This window comes from Leucoraja erinacea, chromosome 15 (genome assembly GCF_028641065.1).
Source record: "Leucoraja erinacea ecotype New England chromosome 15, Leri_hhj_1, whole genome shotgun sequence".
Classification (NCBI taxonomy): domain Eukaryota; kingdom Metazoa; phylum Chordata; class Chondrichthyes; order Rajiformes; family Rajidae; genus Leucoraja; species Leucoraja erinaceus.
The window spans coordinates 4,480,067-4,507,682 of record NC_073391.1 but is presented as its reverse complement, the minus strand read 5'-3'; the positions used below and the strand labels follow the sequence as shown (position 1 = coordinate 4,507,682).

The 27,616-nt window shown below is 40.6% G+C and overlaps 2 protein-coding genes across 2 annotated transcripts in view; one reads left to right on the top strand and one right to left on the bottom strand.

The window, feature by feature from the left end:
* Positions 1-22,418, bottom strand: part of cpeb3 (cytoplasmic polyadenylation element binding protein 3) — a 95,622-nt gene extending 73,204 nt beyond the window's left edge. The window contains exons 1-2 of the mRNA XM_055646627.1: positions 21,468-22,418; positions 417-576 (exon numbers count right to left, since the gene is read on the bottom strand). Coding sequence (XP_055502602.1) covers positions 417-576; positions 21,468-22,361 — 1,054 coding nt within the window. The 5' untranslated portion in view covers positions 22,362-22,418. The remainder of the gene's footprint in view (positions 1-416; positions 577-21,467) is intronic.
* Positions 22,419-24,707: 2,289 nt separating this feature from the next.
* The window catches only part of marchf5 (membrane-associated ring finger (C3HC4) 5), a 70,664-nt gene continuing 67,755 nt past the window's right edge, over positions 24,708-27,616 (top strand). The window contains exon 1 of the mRNA XM_055646626.1: positions 24,708-24,897. Within this exon, the coding sequence (XP_055502601.1) occupies positions 24,848-24,897 (50 nt within the window). The 5' untranslated portion in view covers positions 24,708-24,847. The remainder of the gene's footprint in view (positions 24,898-27,616) is intronic.

Below are 27,616 nucleotides of genomic sequence, written 5' to 3'. Positions count from 1 at the left end.
GGAGGACCCAGAGTAGGGGGACCGCTGTGAGGGTGGGAGAACAAAGGGGAACCTGGTGCAAGTGGGGGGGGGGGGGGGGGGGGGATTTGTAACTTTGTAAGTGCCCTTCATGGGTGACTATTTGCATATTTTAGGTATGCAAGCAAAGAATATCACTGCAATTTGTCACATGTGACAATAAAATATTCAATTCAATTTATGGATTAATTTAAAATAGCAGTTATGAAAGAGATGGTTTTTAATGTCTCAAAATCTAGTTGCAAAGTAAATTTACATTCATAAGCAAGAAAGATGTGGAACCTGAAACAACTGCAAATCATTTGGACAATTGATCAAAAACTCACACATAGCATGTAAAAACCAAAGCATTACTTAAACGTAATACTGTCCACATCAAAAATAAGAAAATTGCTAACCTGCAAAGTGATTCCTCCACATTATGTCGGCAATAGTCATTGGTGGGCCACTGGGGGGATAGTGTTTACCTTTCATAGGTTCATGGTCACTCCTCATAATATCCATTAAGGAATTCTCCAAAGAGTGCAAGTTAAATGCATCATAGGGCCGATTCCGGTCCTGTAATTGAAAAGAGAGGGTATTGGAGGCACTTGGTATCAAATACTTTTCAATACATCACTGAATTATGAAAACCATAGAAACCTACGAGTTATTTCTGAAAAGCTGCAAAAACTTCAATGGACAATGGTTGTTTTAGGATTTTAATGTTGGATAACTTGTGAACTTCCCAATGACAAAATTGCTTTATTTACCTCTAAGGGTTAGCCAAGCACAAGCTCAATAATGATCACAATTCAGAAGTCATTTATCAACTAGCATTATTCCAATGCTTCCAAATCAGTTGCTGCAGTTGAGCAGATTTGAAGGAATGAGCTCAGCAAATCAAGTTAGATATCATTGTATGAATTCATCCTAATTTCCCCATAGGCTTTTTAATTCACTATGCACAATATATGGAAAGGACTGGACCAAAATGGACATTAATTTTAGATGTTGCCATGGCAGTGAAAGAGCACACTCTTGCAATTTTCCTGTTTTCTAGCATTAAGATATTTCCACCAGGAAACAGCCAGAGAGTATTATTTTTATACTTATCATCATTTATTTTTCATACTCATATGTTGGATATATTAATTTAATTATTTTCCATTTATAATCAGGTCTGCAGGAAAGGACCATCCACTCTTCTAAATCAATGGACATTTGTAAGTTACACAGACATTAAACGCTGGGATTGATTGGGGAAATCAATGACTCAAAGATCTAAAACATAATACTGTTCATTATAAAACAGCATATTGCATAAAACTCTCTCTAAACAAATTGCTTGGAAAGATAAATGCTAGAATATTTCAAGAAAATTGCCTTGCTAATGGTTATACTGTGGTTTGTCCCACTGTACTCCAATTGGGCTATCTTCTCAAATGGATATGGTGGATTTTAGTATTCAGAACTTAAAATCTCATCCAATCAATTTAACTTAAATGGCTAATTTTGGGGAAAATATGGATTTAATAGCTTCATGCTTGAATTAATTTCTACATTAACTAATTCAGTCCAACTTGGACTTAGTTCCGAATTTGCTTGGCTAAAGATATTTTGCATAAGAAATATAGTCTTAAAACGTGGGCACATGTAATGAAGTAGCAATTGGCTTTAATATATTATTCAAACAATTTGCAAACATCTTTCTCTGATTATTTCCAAATTATTGCCATGAATGTTAGTTTGTCAGAGCAGATTTCTTTTGTGTTGCCATATAATCAAAATGTTGAATTGCGATACGTGTGCAATTCTATTTTAAAGTAAGTTTATATAAATGCACTCATAAGGTAATTAGGGATAGGAGCAGGATTAGGCCATTCGGCCCATCAAGTCTACTCCACCATTCAATCATGGCTGATCCTCTTCCACCTAACCTCATTCTCCTGCCTTCTCCCCAGAACCTCTGACACCTGTACTAATCAAGAATCTATCTACCTCTGCCTTAAAAATATCCACTGACTTGGCCTCCACAGCCTTCTGTGGCAGAGAATTCCACAGATTCATCACCCTCTGACTAAAGACATTTCTCCTCATCTCCTTCCTAAAAGAACGTCCTTTAATTCGGAGGCGATGACCTCTAGTCCTAGACTCTCCCACCAGTGGAAACATCATCTCCACATCCACTCCATCCAAGTCTGTCACTCTGTATGTTTCAATGAGGTCCCCCCTCATTCTTCTAATCTCATCACAGAAACAAATTAAAGATATGACGAGGAATTCATCCTTCTCTATCCACTGTGAAGGCCAAGGAAACTAACAGCTGCAGCGAGGACACAGTTAGATTACAATTTCTTCATTTGTACACATTTATTTCTTTAAGAATCTCTCATGGTCACAAATCTATGCCACAAATATGTTGCAGTGGAAATAAAATAACCAAATAAACTTCCTCTAGGTCATTATGTGACATGCAAATTAACATGGCCTGATCTTGCTGGCAGCCCTCATCACCACCTCATCCTTCCTTTGCCTGGAAATGGAGAAGCAATCACACTGGTCTTTCACATCAGACATTCAGGGACATTTAAAATCTAATTAAATACAAAGGCTCTGCATCTTTGGAAATAGAAAAGATGAAGTTAACTGACAAACATTTTAAAATATTAAATTAAAATTAAGTATGCAAGAAGAACTAGCTTCCTAATTCACCACAGTTTCCATTCAAACGAATGCTTTCTGGATCCAAGAGTGCTGAGGAATCCCATGAAGACTAAGGTCAGTGGTTTATTCCCACATAACCCTATTTGTTAGTGTTTATACTGAATCTAGGATCGACTGCTGTTTGAAGAGTTATGGGCCTGTCACACTTGGCCGTCATTTACAGGACAGGCCAGTAGTGACTGACGAGCGAAGGTCGCTCGCCTCATCATGCATCCGCACAGCCGTCTGGAGCGCGTGACGTCATTTGAAGATAAGACACACAATGCATGGGTAACTCAGCGGGACCGGCAGCATCATTGGAGAGAAGGAATGGATGATGTTTCGGGTCGAGACTCTTCTTCAGTCTGAAGAAGGGTCCCGACCCGAAACGTCACCCATTGCATTGTATGGAACAAGCTGCCAGAGGAGGTAGTTGAGGCAATGACTATCCCAACATTTAAGAGACAATTAGACAGGTACATGGAGAGATCAAGTTTGGAGGGATATGGACCAAACGTGGGCAGGTGAGACTAGTGTAGCTGGGTCATGTTGGCCGGTGTGGGCAAGTTCTGTTTCCACACTGTATGACTCTTGTAGTATCTTGGCATAGGCATGGATGTCAAAATCTTTTTACAATTAATACATTTGTTTCAAATGCCGTGATCACCTTTAGCAAATGTGGCATTCAAACTGCACATGAACAATCACAGAAGGAAAAGAACAAAAGATCAATTAAATCCGAATGTGGTAATCACGTTTGCAATTAGAAACGTTGGAAAGGGCATACCATTTATTGAAACCGTATCACAGGATTAGGATCGCATCACCCATTCCTTCTCTCCAGAGATGCTGCCTGTCCCGCTGAGTTACTCCAGCATTTTGTGTCTAGCAGGCACACTGATGGCCAGCATCTTTGACAATTCGATGCTCTCCAAATTTACAGTTGCAGTCAAGATTTAAATAGGTTAAAATTTTAATCCACATGCAATCCATTCAAAATTGCTGAAACCTTTTTACAAAAAGATACACCTCCCTTTCATCAGTTGCATTTCTCAATGTAACTAAGATGCCTAATAATCCACTGTACCTTTCAATTATATTAGAGATTGGCGTTATCTTTTCTACTGGATCGTTTCACATTGATATTTAAAAATAATGTTGCTGGTTTTATGTGAAACAACACTGCAGATGGTAATCTCAAACATGTAGCTGCCAGAAACCATTAGCCATGCTTGCTGCTATCCTTTGGCATGTACATTGGAACAGCACTAACTCTTTATTAGTTTATAACAGTTTATTAATTTCACATGTACCGAGGTAAAGTGAAAAGCTTTTGGGTTGTGCGCTATCCAGCCCAAGAAAAGACAATTCACAATTACAATCAAGCCATCCACAGTGTACAGATAAAGAATAAACTATAAAAAGGATCACCCTTCAAAAATAATCCGATAAAGCAATTAAGTTCACGTCCGATACCAAGATTTACTACTGCGAACATGGTGGAAACAGGTTACGGAACATATTTCGAATGTTTATTCAAAAAGGGACATGGACGTTATTCAACCCGATAGATTTTGTGTTTCTAAGCCAAACAGTTATTGTTTATCCAGTGTATTGTTAAACAGCATCTTTACTCAGCATGCAATTACTAGTTTTTCCATATTATGTGAAAACAAGGACTGGAACTTGCAGGGAGATGCTGGGAATTCATTGATGAAATGGAAGAATATATGCCCATTAATGCTAGGGACATTCATAATCCCTGAGAAAATGCAGCTTCCTGGCTGTTCTAAATCGGGGATTTCCTGACAAGAGCTCCCAATCTACATTCCTCATGAGATCGAGCAACATAGCATGAACTTATTTTAATTCCCCACTAGCCATGCTGGGGAAGCTGTCCATTGAACCCGTCTCCAATGAGATCAGCACAGAATCAAAACGTCCACTCCATTAAAAGCTGGGTTAAATATTAGTAAATCATACACATTTTATTAAATGAGTTTAGTTGAACATCTATAACAGGCTGTGCTTTAAAAAAAAAAAAATTAGATGACACATAATTAGTTCATTTTATCCCTTTTGTTTTAAACGCTTCTGGCATTGGGTGGATTCAAAATAATTTGAAGTCCTTGACAGCTGTGACAAGGAATATGGATTAATTGGGTGCCAGGTGTTCTTCAGCCATTTCATGGAGAAGACGTTGTCCTGACCTGCCCTTGTATTCTGCTGGGTCATCCATTGCACATGGACTCAACACCCAGGACAGGATGGTCCTGGAGCGCAGGTCAACATTGGCAGATCCAGAAAAGGTCACATTCATTCTTCTTGCCAGAGCTGCAGCAAACATGGGCAATTGTTGTTGCCAGCAACTCCTTGTCCGAGATTACTTTCCAAGCTGCTGTTGCAGAAAAAAGCTGCAAAATAATTTTTTACTCCAATTGAAAATAGAATCTAATGGAAAATTAAGGCAGAAAGAGACAGTGACAAACAAGAAAATATAATTAGAGCAGCTGGTGTTTTAAGTCTTGGAATTATTGTTCAATTAACAACTGTTCATTCACCTGTTGCTAAGGGAAACATTAATTGCAGGTTTTCTTTGCTCATGGATCCTCTTTCTTAGTTTAGAGATACAGCATGGAAACAGGTCCTTCGACCCACTGAATCCACACTGGCCATCAATCAGAATGCTGGAGTAACTCAGCGGGTGAGACAGCATCTCTGGATAGAAGGAATGGGCGACGTTTCGGATTGAGGGGTCTCGACCTGAATCGTCACCCATTCGCTCTCTCCAGAGATGCTACCATGCCCGCTGAGTTACTCCAGCATTTTGTGTCTACCAGCATCTGCAGATCTTTCTTACACGCTGGCCATCAAACACCCATACTCTAGTTTTATGTTATCCCATACACTATGGACAATTGACAGAGGCCAATTAGCCTACAAACCTGCACGTCTTTGTAATGTGGGAGGAAACCAGAGCATCTGGAGGAAACCCACGTGGTCACAATCTCCACACAGAAAGCACCTGAGGTCGGGATCAAACCCAGGTCTCTGGTGCTGTGAGGCAGCAGCTCTACCGCTGCGCCACCTCTTTCTGTAAGAATTGAATTAGAAAAACACAGTTATCTCAGGGGAGGTCTCATATGACTTCTATTCCCCTTGCCATTCCACCACATGCAACAATGACACTAGTGTTGCCAGTCGCCTCTCAGCACTGATCTGCTGTATAACTTAGCCACTTTCTAGGAATTTTGAAATCCATTTACATGCTGCTGGTCCTGAGGAATTCCTCCCATGACGGAGATGGAAAAGGTTCCTTCTCATTGGATAATTACTCATTACAGTGCCCCAAAGGTTCAGCAATCCCCATCTTGCAGCGTTTGGACCCAAATCACGGGCATCCAAATGCCAAGACATCCACCCTGGTGTTGCTAAACCAGAGTCCATGGTGCCATTCCCTACAGTTCTCAAATCATATCATCGGACACGTTCAATTTTCCTCCTTTATTTCTAAGCAACAAATTATGTAGAACATTAGGATAATTGAGTGACAAAAATAAAACAGAAACCCTTTGCTTCCCACAAACCCAAAATCCAGCCCAACTACTAAATGTTAAAATTTCCTCAATGTTCCTTTCTCTAACATGAACCAGCTCTGAAGCAAAGCACAACATTTCAAATCCTGAAACTGAGTTCAGCAACCCTTGATCAAATATTGCACTGTTTGTAAAACAGTGCACCTTCTCATTAACTGAGCAATACTAGAAGGAATTCTGATTATTAACCATGACAGCCTATGCAGATATACTTCTTTCAATTATTCTTCAATCCAAATGATCTGAAAATCAAATTTGCAATTATGCATCGATATCCTCATGAAGTGAATAGAACAAATAGCTTAATTATTTGTTGAAGATATTGTCCATTAACTGCAGGTTTAACCTTTGAAAAAAAATGTGTATTTCGCAATAGAAGTTCTTCAAATATTTTTGGACTAACCTAACCATTGAGGTTTTCAACTTCATGCTAAAATTGCCCCCATTTTCCTGAATTTGATTACATAATTCCACAGAGTCATTATTTTACCAGCTGAAGGGTGACAACTGGGGTCGGCACTGGTACAGTGGTAGAGTTGCTGCTTTACAGTGCCAGAGACCTGGGTTTGATCCCGAATGTGGGTGCTGTCTGCCTGAAGTTTGTACGCTCTCCCTGCGACCACGTGGGTTTTCTCCAGGTACTCCGCTTTCCCCCCACACTCCAAAGACATGCAGTTTGTAAGTTAATTGGCTTCTGCAAATTGTAATTTGGCCCTAGTGTGCAGTGTACAGGGTGATCATTGGCTGGCATGGACTTTGTGGGCTGGAGGGCCTGTTTCCACGTCTAAAGTAAAGTAAACCTGGTCTGACTATACGCACATTGCTCATGTGTATACTGTCCCTAGTTTCTGCAAGTGCAAGTCTCTTTTCCATCATACATTAATTTCTGTACTCTTTAACTGTTCTTTTAACATAAAGAGTTTACTGTTATTTGCTTCCATAAAGAGACTTAGACGAGAGCACAACTCCTCTTTTATAAAGAAATGTAATAGTTGTTTGAAACTAAAAGATAAAAGGATATGTAATATGTGTTCTACCCACGTGAGAAACAAACAAAGATTAATCTCAACATCGAAATGTTGACATAATTGAATGCAATATTCAATATTAATTTTGGGCTTGTTATCTAAGGCTTCTATTCCAAGGCAAAACGTGGAAATTAATGTGGTAGAGAGCTCGCATTTTGGCTGCAAGTCACATGTGCTGCGAGCTCAGAGCCAATCTACCAGATTATGATCAGGCATTACCAGCTGAAATGTTCCTAGGACTTGTAATATTTTAAATGAGGGGATAAAATAGTAGAATCAGATGGAGATCCTTAACTGTATTTGCATGGACTGTCCCACGATGTGAGTTCACCCACGAGCTCTCCATAGTTTAAAAAAAAATCAAACTCATGGTAAGTACGTAGAATGTACGTAGCGGGTACGTCGGAGCTCGTGGATGTCTCGTAGCGGCTCGTAATGCTAACGGCAGGTACTCAGGAAACGCGGAAACTCTTGAAGTTTTTTCAACAGTGTGAAAATTTTCCAAGAGTAAAAAAATACTCGTGATGAGGCATGACAAGTTTTTTTTTTTAAACTCGGGAGCACTCTTGGGTGAACTCGCATCGTGGGACAGGCCCTACTCAGAGAAAGTGGGTGACTGCTTTACTCTTGAAGCCAGTATGGATCCACATGATCAAATGGGTGACTGCTTTTCCAATTCCTATGTTGCCAAGTTGCTGTTGAAACCATTCACCTCAGTGTTCAATAAAATCCTCAAAAAAATATTTGAAAACTGAATGTACTTGAATAAAAATAAGTTGATCTAAATCTAGCTTATCTGAGGATTTCTATCCAAGAGTGAATGAGTGGAACTTTTAATCAAAGTCAATGTATTCAAGAGGTGAATACATTGGGTTTATTTTTCATGGCAATGCTAACATTTGTACAGAGTAATATTGCCCAATCACACCAGCTGCAAAAATTGGTGTAAGTAGTTTTCTAACTTAAAGTCAAAATCGTGAACTTCGTAAACTCTAGTGTAACTTTTAAACATTGTCTAACACATTTCATAGTTATTCAATTTGTTACTAAAATACCTGTTTCTCTTATGCCATTCTGAAGAAACAATGGAAAATGGTGGGATTTTTAAGGATCCAGGAAAATGATGATTGCACTTTCCTGAACCCGAAATCATTTAATTTATTATCTCAAAAGGTGATCTGGTACATTCACAAAGTTCAGCATCCAGACCGACTTCCCTCTGCTGACAGATCTTAGGAATCTTTCAGCAGTCAAGCCACATCCTGTCCCCTCTGCCAAATCACTAATCCTCTTATGCAGTGTTACAATTTAAAACTATTCCTTCTTTGCCACCATATTATGACCCTCTCATCTTGTGACCGCGGGTGAAAATGAACTAAAAGACCAAGTGTCCAACTTTTACTTATGCTTCAAAGTTTTCATAGTTCATAGTTCACCATGACAATGGTTCACATCCTTCATCATTCAAAAGACAATATAGCCTAACCTCGCATTATTTTTGCATTACTCCATTCAGCAACAGCAATTCCAACCTTGTGCATTTTATGCAAAATGTATCCTTAGATTTTTTTTGAATATGGTATACCAGCCTGATTTGGACAGCACTACAAAATGAGATGCTTAAAACACTGGTAAAAATGTAAAGAGTGCCATTTATGCATTTGCTTTGGTAATGTAGTACCCATTTAAAGCATTGTCCATTGCATACCATGACTTCACCATGGTAATTTTGTGCACCTGATCCATCAAACAAATCACTATTAAATAAATGAGGCAACTACACTTATCCCCTTCTGTATATTTTGTGTTTATAATTCACACAAAAAATGTTCGCCATCACAGGAAAACTTACCAATGTGTGGAATTGTGACTTAAAATAATATGGGAAATGCAAATAAACTACAAACTCTGGTGTTAGGCCCAGAGGATGGAAGAGACCAACAATAACTAAAGAGGGAGAAACAACGCATTAATGACCAGCTCTTCCTCTTCCTCACGCTCATGTTCAGCGAACACTTGGCTCTCACATCTGTCCCAAAGATAATAAGATGCAAAACAATATATCGTGCAGAACAGGTTCTGATCTGGGGTCTGATGTTTGATTTGCCTCAGCAGTTTATGGAATAAAATTTCCTGGGTTTGTCAATTTAGAAAAAGGTCAGTTTGGACATCAAACATCCCAAACATTCTCTTCTCGGATGCCAGCACAAGGGATCCACTATCACACAGCAACGCTAATCAAAGCATCACTACAGTGAGGGAGAGAACATGGGAAAACCGTTTGAAGGTAAGTAATGTGACTTGCTGCAAGGATTGCACTCGGATCATATCTGTTCAGAACTGGAAATCTGGAACACATCCCAAAATATGAAATTATGTGTTCAAAAACATTTGTCCTTGTTCTAAGAAAAGAAAGCACGGATAGAAATGCACAAACAATTAAAATAATCACATTTTAATTTGGGGATTTGCACTAAAGCCATACCAAGGCTGTCATTTGTACTAACAAACAATTGGTAGATTTAGTAAAAACATACAGAAGTCAGAATAACTACAGTTTTTCTACACATTACTTTGCAATTGGAGAATTTCTCCCCATCCCCGATACTCAAGGGAATGTTAACTAGTGATGTACAGTCCAAAATTCATATGTGCAATGGCAGAAAATAAAACAAAAATAAGCAAATGTTAATAGAATTACAGGATGATAATGCATATTCAGACAATCATTGAACGCTGTTCTCTAAATGATTCACAGCAATGCAGAATGGCTGAACAATTCCAGACAAAGCTGAAAAGGATTCTAAAAGATTTTAAAACTGCTGCACAGCTATTATGCAACAGTCACTCACTGTGCACGACCTTCACATAAACAACAGTGACACAAAAAACTATTCTAAATTGTTAAAAGGAGATTTCAGAAGCTATCGCTGCTCTTGTTCTGCAATGCATAACTATTTAGTTGTATGCAATAAACTATTAAGAGCCAATTCCTCCTTCTAGAATTAGACCTAGAATTAGAATCAGACCCTGGTCATCAGTCATCATTCAGCGCAAGGTATTAAAGAATTGGATGAATGAATGAACGAGTTTATTGGCCAAGTATTCACATACAAGGAATTTGCCTTGTTGCTCCACCCGTAAGTGACAACATGGCATACAGTGACAATTAAGAATGATACACAAAAGATTAAACATTAACAATAAAACAAATAATAAAAAAATCCTTTCAAGCCCTAATGATCAATATAAAACGTTGCTTTGCTCCTCTAACTGCTGATGATGTTGTTTTCCATGTAATCACTTCATGGCTATTCATTCTCCCAAACCCATTTTAGAGAAAGTGAAAGACTATCAATTAAATTTAAGTCTACAATTAAAATATGCCTGCCAAATTGGATGAATCAACATCTTTGGATGAGATATGGATAATATCACCCATCCCCTACACTGTCAACAGAACAAACTGTACAATACTTATCAAACAAATTGCATTATATTCTTTTTTTTAAAATTTTTTTTATGGTGATGTACTGACTTAAATCATTTGCACCATAACAAGAATGAATGAATATTGAAGGAAGAGGAGCATTCAAAACTGCAAAGAAGCAGGGCAAACGCATAACTGGAGAAAAAAGTGGGAGAATGAGTAAATGGCATTAACTGCAAAATTTGCATGCATATGCCCATGGGTGCTACAACTGCAGATGTGTCCTATTCAACATGCAATGCACATGCAAATGTTTCTAGCATGAATTATACCATCTGCCATCGTTGGAAGCACTGGACATTGCAAGCAGCTCTGGTCTGCTGAAAATGTGCAGCATAGATTGCAACAGCAATTAGCAAGCCACAATAACACAGCTGGCAATGACAAAATGGACCTCAACAATGGAACTAACACCACATGTAGTACACCCGCTCAAGATCAAGCTTTCAGTGGAAAGAATTCTAATTGTGCTATTGAAAGGGATCATTGTTGCGGCCATTGATTTTTATGGTGTTTTTTTAATGGTGTTTTCAATTACCTCTCACTGCTACGAAATGTATTTTCAGATTGCAGATAGTCCATCAGGAGCTCAGAGTATGTGCTGAGTTCTCATTTCATGGGTTTTATAATATCCACCTGCCCTTGAACTTCGGTACATTAATGACCATGCCTCCCATAATGTAGCATTGAGAACACAAAAGTTTTGTGAAATCTTCTCGGAGAGAGAGAGAGGATCCTTAAGAGAAGAAAATAATCACCATGTGCACTTCAGCAAGAAACAATTCATTCAGTAAGGAGAATACCCCATAGGTCTGCCACATGGTGCAACAGCAACTCAAACTGCATTGATGTGAACATTGCTTTGCCCTGAACTTCTTCACCTCCTGTTCCTTCACTACTGGAGCTGGAGATGTCTGCACCATTGCAGATTTCTGTACACGGTTGCATCAGGAGAGTCTAAGGTAGTTGAGTGCACACTCTATTCTTCCTTGCAAAGTACCAATCGGCTAGTGAGCAGAGTGCTTTGCCAGAATTGTGGACATCCTGACACAGCATCATTGACTGAAAGCTAATTAGTTTGTGGATGCTGCACTTTAGCTCAGAAATGCACTCTATTTAGTACAACCACAAAAAGCCTCAGCTAGTTCACAACCATACCCAACACAAAATGCAAGTCAATGGCAGGTATCTAGCCAACAGCCAAAATCCATTCATTTTCAGGTAATCCACTATGCAAATCATATTTGAACCTCTGCCTAACCAGTGGGTAGTTAATGGGAAACAAAGCCTTTTGCTTGACCCAATTAATTCAGATGTGCATTCGCATACACAGGAGATCACATCTACAATGAAAGACAGGCTTCCACACAAATGTCATTCAAAGTCAAAGATTAAGGGTGGCACGAGGCGCAGCGGTAGAGCAACTGCCTGACAGCTCCAGAAATCCAGGGACTACAGGGATTGTCTGTATGGAGTTTGTACTTTCTCCCCGAGACCTGCGTGGGTTTTCTCCGGGAGTTCCGGTTTCCTCCCACACTCCAAAGACACACAGGTTTGTAGGTTAATTGGCTTGGTAAGATTGTAAATTGTCCCTAATGCGAGTAGGATAGTATTAGTGTGCAGGGATCACTGGTCAGCGTGAACTTGGTGGGCCAAAGGGCCTGTTTCCGTGCAGTATCTCTAAACGAAACTAATTTGCTTCCCGGATTGCTTCGTAGACAATATAACTAACCAGTAGTCTGCTATATGATGCAGATTCTCACTATTATGAGGGCACTCCAAACTGAACAAAGAGGAAGTGGAAAAGGCAAACAGCCATTTAATATGACTGTGCTACTAGAGTCATAGAGTGATACAGCATGGAAACAGGCCCATTGGCCCAACATCGGTCAACATGGCCCATCTATACCAGTCCCACGCCTACATTTGGCCCATATCCCTCTAAACCTGTCCTATCCATGTACCTGTCTAATTGCTTCTTAAACATCGCAATAGTCCCTGCCTCAACTATCTCCCTGGCAGCTCATTTCATACACCCACCACCCTTGGCATGAAAAAGTTACCCTTCAAATTCTTATAAAACTTTCCCCCTTCACCTTAAACGTATGTCCTCTGGTTCTCGATTCCTACACTCTGTTCAAGAGACCCTGTGCGTCCACCTGATCTATTCTCCTCATGATTTTATACACTTCTATAAGATTACCCCTCGTCCTCCCGTGCTCCAAAAAATAGAGTCCTAGCCTGCTCAACCTCTATATATAGCATGGACTGGCAATATCCTTTAAAACTTTCTCTGCACCCTTACCAACATCTTTCCTATAACATGGTGCCCAGGAATGAACATTATACTCTATATGCGGCCTCACCAATGTCTTATATAATTGCAACATGACCTCCCAAAGACTATACTCAATACTGTGACAGATGAAGGCCATTATGCCAAGCACCTTTACCCATCTACCTGTGATATCACCTTCAAGGAACTATGTACTTACACTCCCAGATCCAGAGCCCTACCATTCACTGTGTGGGTCCTGTCCATGTAAGACTTTCCAAAATGCAACACCTCACATTTCCCTGTATTCAATTCATTCCTCATCTCACCTGGCCAACTGATCAAGATCCTGCTGTAATTTTTGACAAGCATCTTCACTATCTGCAAAATCACCCATTTTTGTAAAATCTGCAAACTTGCTCATCTTGCCCTGTACATTCTCATCCAAATCATTGATATAGATGACAAAGAGTAATGGGCCCAACACCAAACCCTGAGGCATACCACTAGTCACAGGCCTCCAGTCCGAGAAGCAACCTTCCTCCATCACTACTTCCTTCCCTGAAGCCAATTTTCTATCCATTCAGCAATCTCTCCCTGGATCCTATGCGATTTATGATGAACTGAATATTATCCCATGATGAACGTTAACCCACTTTCCCATGCTTGCTTCTTTCTGTTGCTCACCATTTCAGTAATATACTGTCCAGAGTTCAGAAACAAACACCAAAACAAAATTAAGCATTTCAACTAAAGGTCAAGAGAGTTTATTGTCATGTGTCCCAGATGGGACAATGAAATTCTTGCTTGCTGCAGCACAACAGAACATTGTAAGCAAAAATACAGAACAGTTCAGTTCAATATACACATAAATAAGCAGAAAAAGTGCAATAGGTTGTTACAGTTCAGAGTCTGTTTGTTGGCACGTTTAATAGCCTGATGGCTGTGGGGAAGAAGCTGTTCCTGAACCTGGATGTAACAGATTTCAGGCTCTGGTACCTTCTGCCCGATGGTAGTGGAGAGATGAGTGCGTGGTCAGGATGGTGTGGGTCCTTGATGAAATTGGCTGCCTTTTTGAGGCAGCGACGTGATAGATCCCTTCGATGGTGGGGAGGTCAGAGCCGTGTCTATTAATTCTTGTGAAATTGCATAACATCTCAACTAACTAGTCTTGCGCAAACTCAAAGCCTACCTGCTCTGCACGCTTCCTTGTCTATTGTCCCAACCAGTGCTACCCCAGTAACCACAGCACCGCTAGAACGATGCTGATGCAGTGGAGACTGCAGATGACTGTGGGATGATGTTGCGCAGCTATTGACACATGAAACACTCAGCTCCATGTGGAGCCTTGTTTACAGTACATGAATGATAAAAGCTGGGTTTTTATCTGCAAACAGAATGAGTACTGGTGCCGGAATGACAAATGCTGATTACGTTTAATCTCCAACAAAGGGAAATTATGTCATACCGAGGGAGAATAGCCAATTTGACCCCTGGCCCTGAGCCAACATCATTCATTAGGCAGCACATCAGCAATCCTGGTAATAGGTTGCAACAAAGGTTGTACAACTGCGATGCCAGGTTAGACCTTCAAAGCCCTTTGGACTTTGCCAGACCTTTTTCTGCAGCAAATGCATCACGAGGCTGCCAATGCCATTGGAGATTTCTCGGCTTCCACTGTTGTCTTATGGGGTTCTTCACAAGTACACTTGTAAAATTACTCACTGCTCCCATTCCAGAAATGAGATCAAAGCTCCCTGACAAGCTATATTCCAGGTTGGTGCCAGAGTTATCAACAATGCTTTCAGGCCACCGAGCCGATGCCCCAAGTATTTCAATATGGATGCTCATTAGACCGTTTCTATATCTGTCCCATTGAAATCCTTTACTGCAGAACATCCATGCTTGTGCTACATTTTTTCCTGTGTCCATACTGCAGGACATTTGTTGTCCATACAACAGTACATCACAGTAAATCTCCCAAGCTTAGGTTTTCAAATGTTGTTTTTTGAGCTGCTGTTTTGAGAGTGCCTGAGAGTATTTCTCCATTTTTACTCTCTTCTTGCTGCTGAATCACCATCACACTAGCTTCTACCTGGCTTTCTGAAAGGTGAAGGGTGCGAGATTTCCACAAGAGGACAAGCATGTTTACATCAGGACCATCTAGAAAGGATGAGATTGTGGGACGGAGCAGACGTTTTAATTGCTCATTGTCCATCGCCCTAATTACAACCACTCCAATTTTGAGCAGCATCCATCTCATCAAGGTGACTTAGCTGCATCTGTTCCTTGCAGATGGGCTACTCCTGCCAGTGACTATACACCACTTGGAGTCATAGAGTGATACAGCGTGGAACTTTCCCACACCGGCCAACAATGTCCCATCTATACTAGTCCCACCTGCCTGTGTTTGGTCCATATCCCTCCAAACCTGTCCTATCCATGGACCTGTCTAACTGTTTCTTAATTGTTTTGAAAATCCCAGCCTCAACTACCTCCTCTGGCAGCTTGTTCCATACACCCACCACCCTTTGTATGAAAAGGTTACCCCTCAGATTCCTATTCAATGTTTCCCCCTTCACCTTAAACCCATTTCCCCTATGTCTCGATTCATCTACTCTGGGCAAGAGACTCTGTGCATCTACCCAATCTATTCCTCTCATGATTTTAGATGCCCTCATCCTCCTGCATTGCAAGGAATATGGTCCCAGCCTACTCAACCTCTCCTTGTAGCTTAAACTAGTCCTGGCAACAGCCTCAAAGATTTTGCTCTGCAAAAGAGGGAAGCATGCTGGTGAACATTGCACAATGCGTTTGGATATGTGACAGTCATTGTTATGTAACTGGGAGCCACAGGGAAAAGTGGATGCGAGGTTTGCAGCTTTACTATTTGTGATAATGTGTGGTACACTACATGAACATTAGGTTTGAAGTGTTATTGATACAGGTTGGTGGTATGTAAATGATGGGGTGTGGTGCATAGAGCATTGTCTGAAACTAGAGACTCGGGTAGAATATCACATTCTCAGGTGAACTAATGTGCAAAGTCATTGAGATTGTTGTGGTATGACATTCAAATTCTCAATCCTTGGCTCCAGCCAATTATATTCTAAACTACTTCCTCCCCTTGACTTTGCAATTGCGATGCAGGAGGTGCCCTGTGGTTCAATCCTATTATTTGTCTTTCTCTCTCCTTCACCAAGGCCTCCAATGTGAGCCGATTTTCTCATTTTCACCATGCCGATCTGACAAAGTTGCCGATACAACCTTCTAATGATCTTAAAGGATACAATGCATCCGTTCTATTGGAGATCCAGACCAGGTGAAGTTTGTGCATGTAACAGGCAACTTTCTAAATTTGTGATACCTATTCACAAATTATGCTGCTTTCTGGGCCATTAATTAACTAAAGAGCATGATTAATATTGATTCAATGCTGTGATCGTGCCAATCAGCAGGCAATGCAAGTTTGCACTCCACCCGCATTGCAATTTTCATGCCCATTTTTCTTATTACCCAATGTAATCCAGGGATCATGCATACATTGTGTAAGAGAGAGAGATGTGATAGAGAAGATGTACAAGCAAAAATACAAAGGAAACAAAGTAAAAGGTAGAAGGGTATATATGCCAAGGGGTATGGGCGTGCAGCATTAGATTAGAACGAGAAATCGTATACATACGTAATGGAGCAAGTAAAAGAGCACAGATAAAAGCTTCAGTGGAGAAAAGGATTAAAGATGAAAAATTGATAACAGAGGGGGCTTCTGTACAGACAGTAAAAAATATGGAAATTAGAATTTCACAACCATAGTAAAAGCGCCTTTTTATTCATTAATGGGAGAAACAGAGGAGACGTGGAGTGCAGGAAATAATGGAAATGTGCAAAAAAATAATGGAAAAGGCCACAAGCACATCTATACGGCTGAACAGAGCCTGCAGGGTGGGTGAGATCAGTTCAGGAAGACCGCAAGCAGTCACAAGGCGAAAATGGAGTTGGAAGCAAATGCACTGGGAGAGTGTTGGCTTTGCAGTGGACTAATCAAGTCCACAAGAGGCTGCACAACTAAGACTAGAAGCAGAGAGAAGAGTGAAAAAGGATCATCCAATGAGCATGGGCAAGAAGCAGGTGCCAGCATGGTGGGGGTGGAGAGCACACATTGTGAGAGCAAGAGCAGACAACAATGTCTGAGAACAGCTGCCAACAGACGAGGGAAGAGACTAGAGGGGTTTACAGTGAGGGGAAAGGAAGTGTCAGCAGAAAGGATCATGCAGAGATGAAGGAAGGGGTGTGGCAGGAAAACCAGGAGCCTAGAATTTAGGAATGTGAACAGAAAAAGGAAAGGACCAAGAGGAGTAACATTAGGAAAGGTTAGAAAGGAGTCAAAGAATTACTGATGGAAGTCACAAATGATGGTTCATGTTCTGTACAGCATGAGAAATTAAAAAAACATGAAAGGAGTGTCTGAGATGTTTTTAAATTGATGGTCAAAAACAATGTAAAAATGACGCATTGAGGAACTTAGCTTTGAGTTTTCCTTCATGGTATTGAAGAGAATTAAAAATATATATATTTGAGCGTGTACTATTTTTATGATATTCAGTACTTGCTTCTTTGATAGCCTGCCTTAAGGCATTACAATCCAACAAACAACATTTCCCATTTTCTTTCTGTGTTATCCTATATGAACAGACACACACATTAAGTGTACAGAAAGAGCAGCAATGCAGATTGTGGTAAAGGAAGAGAGTCAACGTAGGAATACTTTGGTAAGAGATTTGTTGGTGTTAAAAGGCGGCTGTGAATGGATTATGAACTTTTCAATATAGGAGCTTAATAAGCAAAAGAAGCTGATGTTTTTTCTATCCCATTTCCTCAGCTCTAGTAGTATCCGAACTTCTAAATTTAGCATCTATTTCTGAACTAAATGTAGTTGCTTGAATGAGCCCCTTTTACTCTCGTCCTTCCATTTTGCACCATTCATCCCTCTGCCCTTTACCTAGACCTTGAAGCAGTTCTGCTCCTCCCTTCAATTATTTCCATCCGACTCTTTTAGCTTGCTCTCCCTCAAGGGGTTGATTCCCTTCATCTTATTGATAAAATGTGACCAATATTACTTCCACAGCCACATCTCTTTTCCCACGCAAATGTTTCCAGCTCTACTATATGGCACCCAATGCAATTTTTGTCACCAGGCAAACCGTGGTTCCACCTTGCCACTGACATTCCTTTTGTTCTCTCCACCCTCCCTCCTCTCTGCAACTTAACTCTCCCACTTTTGCAGTCCAGATTAATTATCAATGACCTGTAATATCAATTCTGTTTCTTTCCCACAGACATTGAGCATCACCAGCATTTTGTTTTATTTCAGATTTCCAGCACTCAGTTTTCTGTTGCGTTTCAAATCCACCACATATATGATAATTGATTCTGCAACCCCACACTTACCAAATCCTATGAAGATTCAATTGAGCCAGTTTTATTTTCCCTACCAACTTCACAATTCCCCTCATTGTTGCTGCATGATCCCAGGATCCTTCCTTCTGAGATCTGCCCTCTATCACAAGATTTCCTTGGATATTTCAGATATCTAAAATCCCCAAATCAGCAATGTTTCAACAGCCTCTATTTAGTACAATTAAGATGCAGCAAAGGAATCCACCTCAGTCTGTAACCCATATTTTTCTAATCCTCGCACTCTTGCCTGGCTTTGCAGCCAATGCATGTTATTGCACCCTGTATTCATAATAAATCACAAATTTGCTACACATTCTAGTAATGTGAGTCCAAAGGCAAATAACTGCTGATACATGAATGTCCAGAAGCAGCAGCAAGATTGAGTTTTTGGCCTGGTGCCCAGGGCATGCACTTCACAACTTCTAATTGGAATCACCAGTTTTTGACATAATTCCACATCAATGGCTTTACATTGGGAAATTTTAATATTACAATTTACATTCAATTTTATTGTCATTTGCCCTAATGTTGCTCCAGTTTATAATTGTGCGTTGGATTAACAGAGAACATGTTTTTGCATATAGTAGCCACCATCTTACTTATTAAAGGCCTTTTAAAATCGAGCAATCTCATGCATGTAGAACTTACCATCTACTCAACTGACATGTATACATTAGTGAGGATGTGTGAAGATACTTAAGCTCTCAGTGTATGTTACTTGATTTTTCAAAAGATTTACTTTTTTTATTGGAAGCACCAGCTCATCACTACAGAGGTAAGTATTCATGACTTGTGACTGATTGTTAACCTCAATTTTCAAGGCTTATTGAATATAACAAGGATTTGCAATTACTGCATAAGCAAACAGTGTTTTGCTGGGCTAATTCAAATACCGAGTCTACCAAACCCAGGGCAGGGTTAACTTGGATCAGAGCACGAGAGCAAAACACCGCATTTAATCTGGCTATACTAGTTCTGTTCCAAGAGAAAAATGGTTGCAGTCAAAACCCTGAATTGTATCTGAGTAAAACTATCTCACCATTATTTCTACATCTAGAGTATTAAATGAATCAAGTTGTATAACTTAAAAAATGTTCACTTTAGTTTGCCCTATTAATGAATTAATTTGACAATAACCTGCCTGGAAACAGCCATAATTTTGCGCATTACATATGTATTTCTAAACACACAATTTGAATTTCCTTGGCCTTGAAATGGTGCATTGGTTACCACAGGTGAATTAAAAAAGGTAAACCAGACGGTGCACTGCATTTAATTACAAAAATTAATCAGCATCTGGTAGACTTCTACGCAAATGTAACACTGATACATGGTCTCCATTTCCTCATCCTCCATTTCACATCACTGAGCAGTACTGGCTTTGTATATCAACACATACAATTTAACGCAACTTATTGATGTATTACTCTCAGTAAAAGTAAAATATTATTGAAGATTACGCTGACAGAATATAGTGAACATGATGATATCATTTAGTAAGGTCAGATGTAGCAAAATCCATTACTACAACCAAAATGAGCTGTAGAATAATTTGTTAGTGTCAACTCGCTATTCCAAAACTGAACCATTCTCAAACCTCTGTGAATTATTTTGGGTTAATTTTAAACAGGAATAATATTGAAACTTGAAATCTATGGAAATTATGGGGTTGACATTGTCAGCCAACAAAGATCATATGCAGACCATGAAACACACACCAGGATCTAGGATCTTAATGTGTCGTGTCAACAGATTATACTTTACCACAATAACAGAGCATCATAACAATAGCTGACATTACCCAGGTCATAGAATATTATGTTCTTCCGGCCACCTAAGTAGTTTGTTTGCTTTTGCATGCTTCATTAACAAGTAAATGCCATACAGAATTTGAATTATTTGTTCAGCACCTACACAATAGTGCACAGTGCCAATCTCTCTCCACTTTGCAATTAATGTCTGTGCTACAAAGTATCTTCTTACAGTAAAGGATATTATCCCAGCAACCTTTAATACTTCTGACCCAACTGTGCCTTTGTCTTGTTTTTTTTAAATAGTATGGAAATACACACAATGATATAATATATAGGGAAAGATATCAGTGATAAAAGCCCAAGCCCTCTAATAGAGGATAAAATGGGTATATCTATTGCTCAACATTCTGGTTCCCTGCTGCATAAACTAGAGCAAATACGTGAGATGCACACAGAAATGAGTGCTCCTTTGCTTTATAACAATTGCAATACAGTACTTTATGGTCCACGATTTTGCTCCACCTCTAAATGTTTGACGTCAAAACAATTGTCCAAACAAAGCGGCCTTAAAAAGGGGGGTCAGCTGTCGCCATAATGACAAAATGAATTGGAGAAAATTAAAGGCGTACAGTGTTTTGCATTAAATGTAATCTCACTGACTGCAGTGGAGGCCTAGCCGATGGCAGTCTTGTCGGCAGTGAATGCTCTGAATACAGGCCGGCCGCTGAAATGAGCATATATTGAACAATATGACATTTAACGTTAATTATATTTTAGTCAACCGGTGAACAATGGCACGCAAAATGGCAATTTTAGAAATAAAATAAAAATGCTTGGCATACTGTAAACGTTGCATAAATTAAACAAGTGTTGAAGACAGCTGGGACCACTGTTCTTCAGCCAGTTTATTTCCTCTTGCTAGTGGGGGTGGGGTCGGCAAAGAATCTTGGTGTGAGACAGTGGCAAGGACATGGTCATGTGAATCGAGGATGCATTTGGGCTGATCTTTGTAAGTGACTGGCTGAAAAGACCAGATGCGGTATTTTCACTGCAATGTCATGTCCCAATAAAGATGGCACTACAATATGGCTGTGAAGGTCATGTCCTATCACGTCTTTTGTACATCTGCTTATGAAGAAAATATCCGAGGACGCATTACTGTACCTGAAATTGCAACATGCCGTTGTTGTTGTCCGTCCTAAAGGCGTTGTCGTCCATCCAAGACTTGGGATTTAATGTGGGTGCAGTTCGAGGAAACTTAGGAGGGGCGATCACGTTGCTGGAAAAGGGTTTCTTCAGCGGAGAGATGGGGTTGAGGGGAGATGGCACCCCGACAGCTCGCCGGGGATCCCTGGCTTGTAGCCCGCTCCAAGGGTTGGGAGCAGTGCTCCAGGTCGTGTTCTGGTGGTTGTTCCAAGCCGAGGAGGGCTTGCTTGTCATGATGGGCTGGTGGCTGTAGGCGCTGCGTTGGGCGAAGGGAGCCTGCGGGCTGACCGGCGACCTCCTTTGCTGCTGCTGCTGCTGTTGTTGTTGGGCGGCTTGGTGGTGCTGCGTCTGCTGAGCCAGACCGATCTGCGGCGAGAAAGTGCCACCGAAAACCGGGTTGACGTGAGTGAAATTTTGGAACAGCATTGTCCCATTCACTGGCGGGATCCCTTGGAAAAAGCTATCATCTACGGTGTTGGTCGTGCCGGTGGACCACGTACTGAACGAAGGGGACAAGGAGGTACCAGGCTCCTGAGGTTGAAAGCTCAAGCCGGGCAAAATTGGCGATTCCATCTGCGTCTTCTCTTTATTCTGGGCAGAAACTGGGGCGTTTATACTCACAGAGCTCTCTTCTGACTTGGGGGTTTCTGCGGCTTCGGTGCTTTGCTCTGACCTTGGTGAAAGCTGCTGGGGTTTGCTTTTGTCCATCAGTAAATCATCCTGCATGGTTTGCGGAGCTGAAAGGGGAAAAAACAAAGACGCGTTATTATTAGCTGTGTTCTGGTACTCCAGCGCCGGCGAAAATCCAGTATTATTGCTAGATGACTGTAAAGCAAATCTGTAATCCCCCATTTAGCCGAGGGATGGTTGAGGGTGGGGGCAATATTAATAGTTCTCTTTTGAAAGAAGGAGGAGCAGCTTCACCCTTTCGTGTTCTGGTTTGCCCTCGGAATGAGAGATTTGGGATGCGGGCACAGATATTCACCAATTTCGCCACGTCTTTCTTTACACCGGAACTTCAGCTCTCACCCGCAATGTGAAACTGATTCTTGTTCCTGTTTCAAGAGCTTTCAAAGCCCTTTGCTAATTTACATACGTCAATAAATAGTGCTGCGTCCTTCAGAAGGTTAAAATGCATTTTAAAATTTAAATCGCCCGATCATTTTCAAGATCTAACGTTAGATTTACAGCCCAGCGAAGCCCAAGGGATATATATTTTGTGTCACTGGCGCATAGTCAATCTAAAATAAATATCTGGTCTTACAGCTGCCGGCACCATACAGCATTTTATTTGACGAGGAAGGTGGCGAGGAAGAGGTGCAGAAACAGAAACCTGCCCAATTCGAGTAAACAGCCAGTTTTGCACCAAAATTAACCTCCACTGTTAAGCGAACAAGCGATTTGTTGAAAATACGACATCGATACAAAATAAATGGTATCGAGGAACAACCAGCCCTGATAGAAGCAAACGCGTATTTGACACGTAACATGACCTTGTCCATTTTATTCATGTCCATATATTACTGACACAAATTAGATTTCCAGGACCGAGCACCATGATATTTTACTCATTCCTACAATCTCCTGCGTATTGTCGTCTCTCGTGCAGTATATTTACGCCATTTATGTTTTTTTTAATATAAAATGGCTCCTTGTGCATGTTATTGCACGCAAACGACGATTGGACAACTCCTGATTCTACTTTCTGAAGGACAAATTATATATTTAAAAAGCATGACATCAAAGTGACGATGTGCAAAGAAGTCTTCCATATTTTATAATGGCATCTATTAGATCGAAATTTAAATCTGACAACTATGCATGTCAGCAATCAAATCAAAACGTCGCTAGATTAACATGTGTTTAAATACACGTGGATTTGAAAGAGAACAATTATTTATCGTTAGCAACACCAGGCCCTCAAGGTCATTGTCAACTCGCATCCACATCCATGTCAAATGTTGCCAGTTTCATTTTGATTAGGACTGTGTAGAGTAAAAAAAATGCAAGAGGCTGCAATCCCAAAATACAGCAAACGACACATTCATTGTTCTATACCAAACGCGAGAAGAATAAAAATGAGTTAGCTCAAGCAGGGCGTAAACGACAAACGCTCTTCTAAATAAATTGTTCTTTTTAACGTAGACAATGTTTCGCTTCTAACAACAAAAGGACTGCTTTACAAATAAAATATTAATCGGAGCCAACCGGACTAAGCAAAACAGTATCGTTATTAGAAGAATATGACATTAATAGAAACATACTCCCTTGTTTTTTAAACCAGATTCATAGTCTGTTATGCAGCATTGTTTTATGATAGAAAGGCCAAATTGGAATATTGTAATAGTCAAGGTCACAAGAAACGTATCTTATCATTAAAATACACGATTGTTTTTATTGTTTGGACAATGGAGAATTAACAAACGATATCGCAGTCTTCAAATCCTTGTAATAGAATTAACATTTAGTCAGAACATGCTTATATTTTGTATGCATCCTTTAAAGTAATTCTGGATTTAGCAACTGATTACTTGCAGATGCCCCTTCTTCTCTTGCCAACCAATACGAGTTACCTTAGTATGAACCTTTGAATTAGTTTGTAAGTAAGAAAAATGTGCCAATTCTTTTCTGGTGGTAGCGCAAACTTCCAAATGGTTTACCCATCTAACCATGGACCAAGCAAACCCTAGACTGAAGGATCCCATTCGTGCGCCTGGATGGGCGAAGCAGTGCATTGCGGCAAATGCAGTCCTGGCTGGGTCGGGCTCGGGCTCGGGCGCGGCGTTGCGGCGGGTGTGGAACTACATCTCCCAGCATGCACGGCGGCACGGGCACGGACACGGACCCCGCCCCCCTCCGCCGCCCCGCTTGATGAGTGGCGGACGCGCACTTCCGGTTGTCTCGGCGCTATTATTCCCTCACAGTGAGTGAGTGGGTGAATGGAGGCCGCGGCCTGCGTCGTGCTTTCTGTTTGGAAATAGCAGGCGTTTGTCAAAAACAATCGGCGCCTTTCCCCACCCACGAGGGAGAGAGGGAGGGAGGGAGGTGGGAAGCCGCAGATTGGTGCGTGTTTGGGCCTAGAGGCTGTAGGCCGGGAGCACCGCACCGCAGCAGGGCCGGGCCGGGCCGGGCAGTGCAGGGCAGGGGCCGGGGGTTCAGCCGCCGCCTCCCTCGCTCCCTCCCTCCCTCACTGTGGGCTTGTCCGCACCGAGGCTTTTTGTTTTGTTCGCTGAACCGTTCCCCCGCGTATCGCGGTTTAGAGCCACACTCCAGGCCCAGCGCGAACCTCCACATGAATCTCCAGAGATAGAGAAGCGGCGGGAGCGGATTGCTGGAAGATGTCGGACGGCGCGGAGCTGGTGCCTGCCCCGTCCCAGCCGCTCGATAGGTGAGTGTGTCCGAGTGGCCTCGCCTGCCCATTTACTGTCGCTCTGTTCAAAACATTTAATTCCCTCCGATCTTGGCCCATAAACGCTCTCCACTCCAGTATTGAAATAGGATTGTGTGAAGAGATCTTGGTTGGAAGTGATCTTATCGCTTGTGGTTTTGACCCCGGGCGTGAGCAAAATATATTTCTTATTTTACTGTTAGATTATATTTTTCTACCTATTATATAATCAGTTTAATACCCATTCTGGTAGTGGGTGCTTATCCGCGTGGTATTATACAAGTTAAACCTGGGAATTTATAATCGTTTAAGTATTTATAAACATTAACATCATTTTAATTTGATGGTAGGGGAAATTGTCTGTTCAACCATCTGCCCATCACTTGCCGGGCTTTGTCCTGCTCTCACCGCTCTTGCAGTCCACTACAATCAGTCTGAATGTAAAAGAAGGAACTGCAGATGGTGGTTTGCACCGAAGATAGACACAAAATGCTGGAGTAACTCAGCGAGACAGGCTGCTTCTTCTGACGAAGGATCTCAAACCCATGGTCACCCATTCCTTCTATCCAAAGATGCTGCCTGTCCCGCTGAATGATTCCAACATTTTGTGATAATCAGTCTGAAGACAGGTCCCGACCCGAAACGTCACCTGTCCATTTACTCCAGAGATGCTGCATGACCCGCCGAGCTACTAATGCACTTTTATTGTTTTTTGTAATGGGCAATATAATTGTTGGAAGAAATTAAAATGAAGAATTTTGATACCTTAAATTTCAGTAATTCTCATTCCAATTCCATTGATAACCTTTTTATATTTGGAATAGTAATTATACATTTTAAAGTAAAATAGAGGTCATATTTTTATAAATAGGACGAACTGCATTTTTCATCAGTTTGAGTCATCAAGGAAATGTATATATTTAAATGAAAACATCTGATCCTAAGTTTTATCTGGTTTTATTATGAAATTATAGAAACATTTTTTTTAAACTGAGAAATGTTGATTAATTATCTTATTCATTCTTATTTCATTGAGTATAGATTATTGAGCAAATCCAAATAACGCATTCAAAAAGTAAGATTTTGTAGAAAAAGCATTGTTAATCATTTCTAGCAATTTTTTAGATTGCCATCTGCGATGTTTTTTTTTGACATGGGAATTTTGTTGTTCATAAGGTAATTAGTGAAGGAGCAGGATTAGGCCATTCTGCCCATCAAATCTCTCTGCAATTCAATCATGGTTGATCTATCTCTCTCTCCTAACTTCATTCTTCTGCCTTCTCCCTGTAACCACTGACATCCGTTTAAATCCAATCACTTTGGTTTAATATTAAATATGCATGGTTATTTTTTTTTAAAGGCTTTTGGACAGCGAATAATGAAATGCATATGTTCAGGACTTGGGGCAAATAAATCTTTCTTGTACATTGGTTAGAAACTAAACAGGAAAAAATACCCAATATTTGGTTGACCATGTTGTTCATGAAATTTTGTTTGCAAGTTGGCTGCAGTATTTCCTACTCAACAAGAGCAGCTAATTTTCAGAACTAATGGGTTGTGAAATGCATTGGGACACTTTTTTGAAGAAAAGTGCTTTGCATTGTAAATATAATTTCATGTTTTTATTTTTCTCTGGTTCATGTGATGATCTAGAAAGTCAGTGCTTCCTCCTTTAGTCAGAAAGATCTGCACCCCAAAGCTATTTATGGCAAATAATGTCTTCAGTATGCAGAGCTAATTTATACAAGACATAATGGATATCAACAAAGAATAATGAGTTATTAAGAAAACTGAAAACTTAACACCCAAATTATATTGCTTGTACAAACTCCCACTGTAGACTGACTGTCCTTTCTTGTTATTATTGCAATGTAGGCGTATCGCTTGATACCCTCATTCAATAAAAGGCTCCCCTGTGGTTAACAAAGTGGTTAAAAAGGGTATCAATGGAAATAGAAGGGGAATCTTCACTGCTGCATAGATTAATTTAATTAGTCATTTAACAAAGATTTTGTTGCTACTACAGTGAATAATAAGGAACACTTTTGGTAACATGTCTTTCAACTGATGGGTACAGTAATATTTAAGCATTTTTTTGATCAGGTTAGTGGGAAAGAATCTGTGCAATAATAAGTTATTTAAAATGGGGTATTGGAAAGTTAGGGAATTCTCTTGAGCACCATCTGGCAACACTGGTGATTAAATGAATGACGTGGAAGTTTCAGTTTGTTAAAACCAGCCTATTTTGCTTTTGATTTACTGCAACCAAAGTCAATTTTATTCATCACATGCACCCGAAGGTGCAGTGAAATTTGTCATCAGCAATACACTTAATAAGAACACACAATACACAATAAGATTTAACACAAACATCAACCACATTCTTCATTGTGGTGGAAAGCACAAAGTTCAGTCAGTCCTCCAGCTTTGTTCACCCGTGGTCGTGGCCATGAACCCTCCGTAGTCGCTGGCACGGACAGCCCGATGTACAGGCCCTCTCGTCGGGATGATCCAAACTCCGACGTTGGGACGATCGTACACACTCCGCGGCTTGGAGTGCCCAAATTGGCACTTTCTTACCAGAGACCGCGGCTGCAGGATGTTGTAGGGAGGAGATTGAATAGCTTCGGGCATATTTGGCAAAGGGTATTCCCCAAGGGTTTATAGTACCTTCCATTATATAATTGTTTACACAAGAAAGGGGTTGTTAAGATGGGGG